This window comes from Cyprinodon variegatus, unplaced genomic scaffold (assembly GCF_000732505.1).
Source record: "Cyprinodon variegatus isolate N-32 unplaced genomic scaffold, C_variegatus-1.0 Scaffold107, whole genome shotgun sequence".
Classification (NCBI taxonomy): Eukaryota; Metazoa; Chordata; class Actinopteri; order Cyprinodontiformes; family Cyprinodontidae; genus Cyprinodon; species Cyprinodon variegatus.
In genome coordinates, this window is record NW_015150560.1 from 972,856 (window position 1) to 983,334 (window position 10,479).

Below are 10,479 nucleotides of genomic sequence, written 5' to 3' on the forward strand. Positions count from 1 at the left end.
AAGCACAATAATACTCAGTTTTGCTCCCACTCTATATTTAAATACGCAGTAGAGGTATTTAAACGTAGTAGAGGGCATGTACCTGTATAGAAAACCTGCACCCTATAATCAGGTGCACCTTATGTGTGTGTTAAATACAGTAATGGCACACATGACTGCGCCTTTCAGTACGGTGCGCCTTATGGTCGGGAAAATACGGTAATAGGGGCATTAACTGGGGGAAAAAAAGTTTTCTTTTTTCTGAAAAAATATAACATATATAACTTAATAGGATTGTACTCTAGGATGATTTTCTTTTAATATTTATGAAGAAAAAAACAGCAGGTTTATAGGAAATAGGAAAAACTTGAGGAAGAAGAGAAGAAGGAGAAACAATGATGTCACTGGTTCCTTTAGAGAGACTGTTTACCTTGGTGCAGCTTTCTGTATCAGGATTACACTGCAGGATGTCCCTCACCATGGCAGCATTGCCTTTCTCCACTGCCCAGTAGAGGGCAGTCTTTCCATCCTGGAGGGAAAGCAAATAAAGACACATTTTTGAGATAAATAATTATAATAGAATGTTACATGCAAAGGAGGTCACTGCATGTTGTATTATCTTTTTGTATTGGGGGTAAAGTATGTTATTTGTACAACTCTGCTCCAGGGAAGAAAGTTCAAAAGGTAAACAATATAACAGACAGAGTTACATCTCACACAGAGAACTCAGGAAGCGAGGGAACAAGAGAAGGGGCCCCTACCTGGCCCCTGACGTCAACATCAGCGTATTTGTTCAGCAGAGCTCGAACTATCTCCACATGGCCTCCTCTCACCGCTCCAATCAGCACCGTCTCTCCGCTCTGAGAGAAACAGGACACCCATAATTAATCATCCCTTCCGTCCGGGGCCCCCGGCTGCCCGGAGAGAAGGATCCGCAGCGTCTCACCCGGTCTGGGATGTTGACGTAGGTCCCGGCATCCAGCAAGTCCTGCACGATCTCGGTGTGGCCCTCCTTGGCAGCGATGGCGAGCGCGGTGTTGCCGTCCTTGTCAGTCATGTTCACGTTAGGGTTCCTCTTTAGCAGCTCTTTGACCACGTCTGTGTGGCCTCCTTTCACCGCCACGATCAGAGCCGTCATGGAGTTCTGGAAGAAAGGAGGGGATTTATAAAGTCTGCAGCGTCTTTTCCTCTAAACATTCCAGACTTTTCAAGGGTTTCAGATTCATCCCAGTTGTTCTAAAAGAGAGATTTAACCTCCGATTGTTTATTCCGTCTGATTAGTGACACAACAGGAAGGAAAGCCGACATTATGTCACCGTAAAGATGAACTCAGACGCCTTTATTTAGGTTTGATAAACCTTAATTAACTGAATTATTTAAAAGCTTCAAAACAGTTAAAGAACATGATGATTGTTTCCCATCTTTTTAACTGAGTCACAAATTAGAGACAGAATAGGTTCATATTCTGGTTTGTAAAAGCAGCAGCTTCTGTGCATCGTAATGATTAAATATTAAACAATGTTGATTAAAAAATGTTTGCATAGTTTAATATTATATAACTGCCAACTTTAAGCACAAGACTGTGATTCCACATTATCTAAAGTTGAAATAACAAAAAATGTTAAAGGTGCTTTTGTTTCATGAAGTTCATAAAGCCAACAAGAAATCCTGCTTTTGGAAGAGAAACCAAACTTTTGACACATGCTGGTTGAGAAAAAGTTTTTTTTCCTCCATATTTAATTATTAGTCTAACTGTAGATCTTTCCTGATATTAAACATTAACCATGTGAAATAAAACGTCTTCTCCAATGTTGATTGATTCTCATTATAAGTATTTAAGGATTAGAGCTGCAACTAACGATTATTTTGCAAATCGATTAACCTGTAGGTTACTTTTTTTTATTAATCGATCAATAATCAGATAGCCAAAGATTTCTTGAAGATTTTTTACTAAATTAAACCAGGTGAAACTAAAACTTTTCCGATTGAGGAGTTCTAGATAGAGCCTATTGACAGATTAAAACATCTTTTTATCTTAAATGCAAAATTTCTATATATTTTTGTTACCATTTTGGTATAATTCCTGCTCTAAGTGGGTCGCTCTGTCAGCTAAAGGCATGTTTTAGAGTCTCTATACTCCAATTTATGATTAATTGATTACTAAATTAGTTGAGGATTATTTTTATAATCAATTAATCCAATTAATTATTCAGCTTTACTTAAAGATTTAAACATATATTGTTTATCTGAGGTCCTTGGGAGCTGCAATAGAGAACCAAGATTATAATTATTAATAATATTACTGTTACTTTCAACATAATAATTCATATAATTGTCATTATAATTTTCACTATAAACATTATCATAATCATCACCATTGTCATAATAATCCCTAAAATTGTTATTACATTATCAATATCCAGACTACTTTCCTTAAAAAAATGCTTATGGTTCTTATTAATAATATCATTGTTATAACCAATTATCATTTTCAATGTCAATACTACTTAGTTACAAACTGTTTATACACAAAATAAATAAATTATTCAACTCCACATTGCATTTTTTTCTCCTTCTTGATGCATAAATTCCTCATTTGTTTCTCAACGATTAGATTATGATTTATTTATGCTAGTCAACGACTACTTTTATGTTAGCATTTATGTACATTTATGCATATTTTTTTCTTTCCAACTGTATCACAAGGCTACTTCTTTTGTTTATTAAAAAAAAGATTGATACATATCATCATAGATAGAACCTTCATCAGCATCATCATAGATACATTTTCCACCCTCCAAACAGCCACCATTAACTTGGTCATTATATTATTAATTAGCTGTTTAATGTGGATATAGAACTGGCATCGATCTGTTGCATCTTTGCACGGTTATCTAATTCAGGTAATGGCTGAAAAAAAATCTTTTACTAAAAGCAAATAAATTGATCTGATCGACTCTAAATCTGTATTCTTTGTTGATAATGATCAGGTTTATACCTCGATATATATATAGATATTGATTTATTGCCCAGACCTAACATTACCACTCAGCTGCAATACTTTAGCTCTATGTTCCCTTGGCTTCTTATTTTTAACATTTGCTGACAGAAAAGGGCCCACCTGTTATTTCATATTTATACTTTAATGAACCAGGAGTAAAGTCAGAGTATTAGGGCCAGGCTAGAGATTTTTTTTTTCTATTTTGAGATAAAAGACGTAACATTACGAGAATAAAGCCATCAAATTTCGAGAATAAAATCGCAACGAAAATAGTCATAAAATTATGAGAATAAAGTCGTAACATTACGAAAATAAAGTCAAAACGACAATAGTCATAAAATTACGAGAATAAAGTCATAAAATTACGCGAATAAACTCGTAACATTACGAGAATAAAGTCACAACGACAAGAGTCATAAAATTACCAGAGTAAAGTCAAAAATTCAGAGAATAAAGTCGTAACATTACGAGAATAAAGTCATAACGACAATTGTCATAAAATTACGAGAATAAAGTTGTAATATTAAGAGAATAAAGTCATAAAATAACGAGAATAAAATCGTAAATTACGAGAAATATTACGAGAAAAAAGTCACAACGAGAATAGTCATAAAATTACAAGAATAAAGTTGCAAATATTATGGGCATAAAGTCGTAAAATTACAGTATAACGTCATAATATAACGAGAAAAAAGTCACGACGAAAAAAATTCATAAAATTATGAAAATAAAGTCGTAATATGAGAATATAGTCCTAAAATTACAGGAATATTGTTTGATTTTATGACAATTCTAAGCCCTGTCTTCCCTAAAATGAGGAATGTGGAGCATCATGTGAAGTTATACTTTGGCTCTAGTTTGGCAAATAAGGAAATATTTCAGCAGCAGCATCAAACTGGGCAGGATGTCAAAGTGGACTCAGGTTGCTGATTAGTGATGCTGGTTGGAACTTGAAGTTTTCTTTCTGAAATGGGTTGTGCTATGATGACTTCATTCTCGTAATATTACAACTTTATTCTGGTAATGTTACAACTTTATTCTCAAAATAAAAGAGTAAAAATAAAAAATGTCTAGCCTGGGCCTAATACTCGGTTGTAAGGAACTCACTGATTACTAATTCAACCTTTTTATGATTTCTTCAACTAAAACTTAACTAGAACTAGAACTTAACACTAATTAGTTAAAAACAACATGGTGGCGTTGGAATCCAAACCACTTACTGCTCCTTCCTGATCCACATCAGCTCCGTTCTCCAAAAGGTGCATTACGCTGTCATAGTGGTTCTTCCTGGCAGCCCAGATCAGAGGCGTGGTACCGTACTGCAAAGAGAATCACTTTGTTCCATTAACATTTAGTGGTTAGAAAAAAGAAAGGAAGAGAGCACGGAAAGGAAAGAGATAAGAGTCCAACTAAAATGGTTATCTCTGCACTCTGCAGGTCTGAAACCAGGTGATAAACATCAGAGAGGGAGGAGGCACCTTGTCAGAGCAGTTGACTTTGGCTCCATGCTGCAGCAGGAGATGGACAATCTCAGCGTGGCCACGGCCAGCCGCCCAGATGATGGGGTAGACGCTGTACTGTTGGGCCATAGTAAAGAGACGAGGTCAGTCTGACAGGAACTAACCATCAGATTAGAAACACTTTACCTGCCTTTTCAGGCAGATTAATGTACGACGGTGCATGTTGGCCAAAAGTCAGCTAGCAGTAATGTTTGCAGTGTTGACTATTAATGCACTACTTTCAATTAGTGCTTCAAAAACTCACAAAAAAAAAAAAACCTAAGTAAAGGAAACGTTGAAGGTATATGAATGTTTTAAGCTTTTGACCAATAAGCTCTGAGACCCTGGGTTCAGCTTCAGTACCTGTCCAGTGATGTTGGGATTAGCTCCTTTCTCCAGAAGCAGCTGGGCCACCTCCGTCCGGCCTTTATAGGCGGCCCACATGAGCGCAGTCCACCCTCCCTGAGCAAGAAGATCAACAGCAAATTAAAGAATTACAGGATTAAAGCTTATTCCCGTCGTATGGAGTTAAAACACATCACATTTCTGCCAAATCTAGGCAGATTTGTCGCAGGAACGTGGGTTATTTCTGGAAGGAGTGACACACTTTCCAGTGACTAAGCTGCATAAACACAATGTGGTTTATTTTAATCCAGCTGCGATCAACGGCTGGGACTTCTCCTGGACGGCTCAACGCATCCCGACCTCGTGCAGGTCAGGATGTTTTTCCTGATGCCATTAAATAAAAAAAGCTCAGAGGCTTTTAAAACTGGATTGTTTTTCCAGTATTTAACCCTAGAAAAGATCATTAGATAATTTCTGGTACAGTTAAGGAAGCTCAGACTTTCTGGGGTTCCTTATCTCAGGAATAAATATCATAACCGAATAATGCCAAGAAAAGCAGATTTAACTGGATTGATTTTTCATTAGAGAGGAGCCAGCACACAGAAACTAATTAGATTTCATGTCCATTTTAGAGCAACTGGATTATGTTGTTCAGCCATAACTGAGGCGCCACGTTGACTAGAATAGGGAACAATATGAGTTACATTAGAAAAATAGGAACATATCAGAGTTTACATCAATTTTAAACTACACATAATGTCTAAATATATGATTTTTTTTATACTAAAGCCCAGAATGGATTTTAAATACCTATTCCCTACACTTATATATGCTCATATTTATTAAACCACACCAATGCTTTACACTGCAAAATTTCAAAATAAGGAAAAATCTCTTAAATTAGATGTATTAACCCTCAATCTGAGAACATAAATAAGATAATAATGATTTGACAATGGAATGAGTATTTTTAATCAGTATTTTCTTTGTACTTGTGTTTTATTGCAGTATTTTCTTATTTTAAATGTAAATTGTCTTGTTCCATATTGGCAAAGTGTCTTAATAACCTCCTCATTTCAAACAAAACACTTATTTCAAGAAAAAACGACTTATTTATATTTTAATTTTTGCAGTGTACCAGGGATGTTTTACACTGGAAAAAAAACTAAATTTAGAGAAGTCATTTTTTCTCAAAATAAGTGCATTTGTCCTTGGATTTGAGGAGATAAAAGAGACATCTTGCCAATGGAACAAGACAATTTACACTTAAAATAAGAAAACACAATTGCATTGTCTACAATTACAAGTATTTGTGCCTTGAGATGACATGTTGTGAATTTGCGCTATATAAATAAACTGAAGTGTATATTATCTAATTATCTTATTTTAAGAGTATAAATCATTCCATTGGCAAACTCATCTCATTTACCTACTAAATACACTTAATTTAAGAAAATTTTACACATTTCGAGATTGTTTTTCCAGTGTAAAGACAAAAGAAAATGCAGCAGATATTAAGTAGTTCCTGAAGTCTGCTTATGATTGACCGATCAGCCAAAAATTAGAGGAAAACAAACTCCTGCAAGAACTTCTGCAAACCAGTCATTGAAAACTCTGATCGACTTGATGAGATATAAGTGCAATAACTGTTCATGTTTGACACATATTTTGATAATTTCCTAAGCTTTTCATTGATAGGAATCCCTTCTTAACCTCAATAAGACTCTTCCTAGTGAAATAAAGGTTAACTTTCCAAACCCACCCAGACCACTGTGGTTTTCTGGCTCTGATCTACTTTTCATTCCCAGAACCAGAACCAAACATGGAGAAGCACCTTTTAGTTCTTAACTAGAATAAAAACCCAGGAAACTGAAAAGAGCTGAAAGTTGTTTTAAATTCAGATTAAATATATATTTTTTAAAACAGCCTTTGACTGATCTAAACATTATTGACATAAGTTTGTTATCTGACATTCTCTCAGTTAATTATTCTTTTTATTATCTAGTCATTGTTTTTCTGTATGTTTACTGTTTTCTACTGAAAAACAGCATAAATATACATCCATACAAACTATTATATATAACTATTTAAGGTGATTAGTAGTAAAGGCCTGATTTTATTATATTAGAAATGTTTATACACATCAAATATCAGATTTTAGGTCTGTTAATTTGAAGGAAATTAAGTTTTTTTCTGATGGATGTTTCATAGATAAATAGACCAATCTATTCACATTGATGTAGTTTAGTGTAAACTGACCTTATGTTGTTTTTTTTTAAAACATAAATAACAGAAGTCAATAGATTTAAAGATTAGTTGTTTCTTCTCACCATGTCCCTGTGCTCCAGGTTGGCATTGTTCTCCAGGAGTTCCCTCACCACCTCGAAGTGTCCCTCCTTAGCGGCGGAGATCAGAGCCGTCCAGCAGTCCTGCACATCAAAACGTTACTCTGAGGATTCCCATAAGACACAACGAATCCGCCGGAACGCCACGCCGGACTCCTGGCGATCCAACAACTGAGACCTACCAGCTGATCATACCAGGTGCTCATGGGAATCCGGTGTCGCATTGATGCTGAACAGAGTCAGGCGGTAATGTCAACAGAGCAGTGAGCAGAGGATCTAACCTTTCTCCTGTCTCCTACAGCAGGCGTAAGCCCGAGCTCAAATATGCCAGGTGTAATAGCAGGTTACAGGTCAGTGGATGGTAATAAGAGGTGTGTGAGGATATGAGTGCGTGTGCTAAAGAGGGAGGGAGAACAAATGAGTGAGTTGGTGTGTGTGTAAATGGGCTGGCCCCTAAAGAAGCAGGGTGTCGCCTGCAGAAGGGATCCTGTCATTTACTCAAAAGAGTTCACCTGTAATGAGGTGTCATTATGCCTCATGATGGCTCATAATAACCGAGGACTGAACTCGGACTGGGCTGACATCATCAGCATCCAGCATCAAAGCCACTACTCGTTTTTTTTATGTTTTGTTCTAAGTACAGTGATGTGGTCGCTGTGAGAACATTTGTTTTTCGCTCCTTCTTACGCCACCATGCGCTAGAAACGCTAGAATGTCGCATGTGCTTTCATGCTTACAACGTCGTCCATGTTGACGGTGGCTCCTCTCCGGATCAGTTCCTGTACGATCTCCAGATTGCCCAGCTCCGCCGCCACCATCAGGGGAGTCTGGCCGTTCTGAAACCAGGATGATTTTTATTAGATGACCGGGGAAAGCGTTTAGAATATAAACATTGCTTGGTGTTCCCTAATGAAGCATGTTTTCATGCAATGCATCACTTTGGTCAGATCTTTCTTCCTACAAGCTTCTGCCAACAGTTCTCTGGTCCTTTACTGGTGTAACTGGGTCAGTTTTAGCCTCCTTGCTTTCTCACGGCCATCTTTTCAGCTTTGGCCAACAAATCCCTGGGAGTGAGATCAGGGCTCTGTGACGACCGCTCTAAAATACGGACAAAGAGCCGCTTTGCTTCCCTCGCCATTTGAAGGCCTCATTTGCTTTACTGCATCCTGGCTGAGATGTTGCCTCGATGCCCCGCCCATCCCCCTGTCAGGCTAAGAGATATTCATTTCTATGTTTTAAAGACGTTTTTATGCACCAGTAACAGAGAAAGAAAAGGTTAAACCGTTAAAAGCACGATGGGGACACTTTTTGGTCGATTTGTAACACATGGGGAGTAAAAAGGTTCACCATCAACGTGTTGCTTGTTTTCGATCCGTTGACACCAACTTCATCAAATAATAAAGAAGTTGGTCACATGACACGGCCAGGAAGTAGTCAAAGGAGCAGCGGAGGAGACCTGGAGCTCACTGGTCTACTGGGTGACCAAGCAGAGTGAACCGCCCCGGAGTGGAGCTCATTAACGTTAGCCGAGCCGCTGCTCAAACAGCTAGCATTGTTGCTAAGACGTCTTTAGAGCATCCATCTTTAATCTGCAATTCTAAACATTTAACTCAAAGTGGTTAAATGACCCTAAATGCAGTAGATGGAGTTTGGTAAGCATGTTTTGAGCTATATGGAAATATTAACAATATTAAATGCACTAAATCAATTTAGTGTAAAAATTAGATGCACTTTATCTGAATTTTTTTGGTTATTTAAAGCAGTATTTTCGAAGTATGCTTATTTCAGGACTCTATTGTATTGTCAATAAGATATTATAATAACACCGCTCCTACACGTCGAGAGGAGCCAGTTGGCTCAGGCATCTGGTTAGGATGCTTCCTGGACGTCACCCTGGTGAGGTGTTCCAGGCACGTCCCACCAGGAGGAGTCCCAGGGGGAGAACCAGGACATGCTGGAGGGACTATGTTTCTCTGCTGGCCTGGGAACGCCTTGGGGTTCCCCCAGAGGAGCTGGCCCAAGTGGCTGGGGAGAGGGAAGTCTGGGCCTCCTTACTGAAGCTGCTACCCCCGTGAACCGACCCCTGATAAGTGGACGGACGGACAGATGGACGGACGGACAGAAGGAATAACACACTATTGAATATCCATATTTTGAAAAGTCTACTTTTAATATTTTTTAAACTAACCCCTGATGGGCTACTTTAGAGGCACCTACCATTAGACCGTTTTCCTGGGGAAACCCTGAATATTGAACCTTAGTTCCTTATGATCTATGAAGCGCTCCAGTCCTTCCTGTAGCCAACTTCTACAGAACATGATGCTGTGAGCTTTTCACTTCAAAGCTGGGACGCTGCTCTCTGGCTCATGACGCCTAAACACTTTAAATGTAGTTCTATTAGACTGAAGGATCTGCAAATTCTGTCGCTACATTCACCTGTCAAGCCTTAATGCTCAATTCCGATTTTTTTGTGAACTTCTGCGTGGTTGTTCTTCCAGCTTTTTATTGTCATTACACAAGTACACAGCAACGAAATTCCCTCTCTGCATTTAACCCATCCCCTTAGGGAGTAGTATACTGCCATTGTGCAGCGCCCGGGGAGCAATCGGGCGTTAAGGGTCTTGTTTAGGGAGCAGAGGGGCAGTCCGTGGGTGTGGGCATTGAACTCAGAGGCTAACCACTCGGACCCAAGTGCCTAAGGACCCACACTGGCAGCGCTGGAGCGCATCTTACAATTTTTTATGTCGTTTTAAACCTCAGTCAATGCATTAACAACACAATCATTTCAAGATGCTTGAAAATAGAGAATGTTCTCCGCATTGTCTTCCGCCATGTTCGTTTTTCTTCCCGCTTTTGCGTTTTTTCTTCTGCATTATGAAACTCATTTATAAGATAAAAAATATGAAGAAAATATGTGAAATAATAAATTGCATTAATTCAAAAAATGATTCTTAATCTACAGGGCTAATTGCTAGCATGTCTTTTTCTATCATGTTATAAACACTTTGCGTAACGGCCTCCATGTTTATCTCGTCAAATCGTCGCCCCTTTCAGCACAGCAGGGAAGTTCTGCTGCTCTTCCATGCAGCGCGGCTAAATGGGTTCTATTAAGGCGGTATCAAAAGGAGTTTATTCAGTAGCTACGTTTACATGCGCAAAATTTCCCCGATCCGATCCAAACCTTGGTTGATCGGAAATTCAAAATCTTTGTTTACATGGACACTAAATGAAATGATCCGATCATGACGTGTGTATACATGTACCAAGCGTTGGATCAGATTAAATCTTTTAAGCATGCGCAGAACTTCCT

At 38.2% G+C, this 10,479-nt stretch overlaps 1 protein-coding gene across 7 annotated transcripts in view; it reads right to left on the reverse strand.

Moving 5' to 3' along the window:
• Positions 1–10,479, reverse strand: part of LOC107084710 (kinase D-interacting substrate of 220 kDa-like) — a 96,876-nt gene that overhangs the window by 69,688 nt on the left and 16,709 nt on the right. For all 7 annotated transcript variants that reach the window (XM_015374654.1, XM_015374652.1, XM_015374653.1 and 4 more), the window contains exons 3-10: positions 7,907–8,005; positions 7,155–7,253; positions 4,843–4,941; positions 4,459–4,557; positions 4,201–4,299; positions 926–1,123; positions 741–839; positions 410–508 (exon numbers count right to left, since the gene is read on the reverse strand). In XM_015374654.1, the coding sequence (XP_015230140.1) occupies positions 410–508; positions 741–839; positions 926–1,123; positions 4,201–4,299; positions 4,459–4,557; positions 4,843–4,941; positions 7,155–7,253; positions 7,907–8,005 (891 nt within the window). The remainder of the gene's footprint in view (positions 1–409; positions 509–740; positions 840–925; positions 1,124–4,200; positions 4,300–4,458; positions 4,558–4,842; positions 4,942–7,154; positions 7,254–7,906; positions 8,006–10,479) is intronic.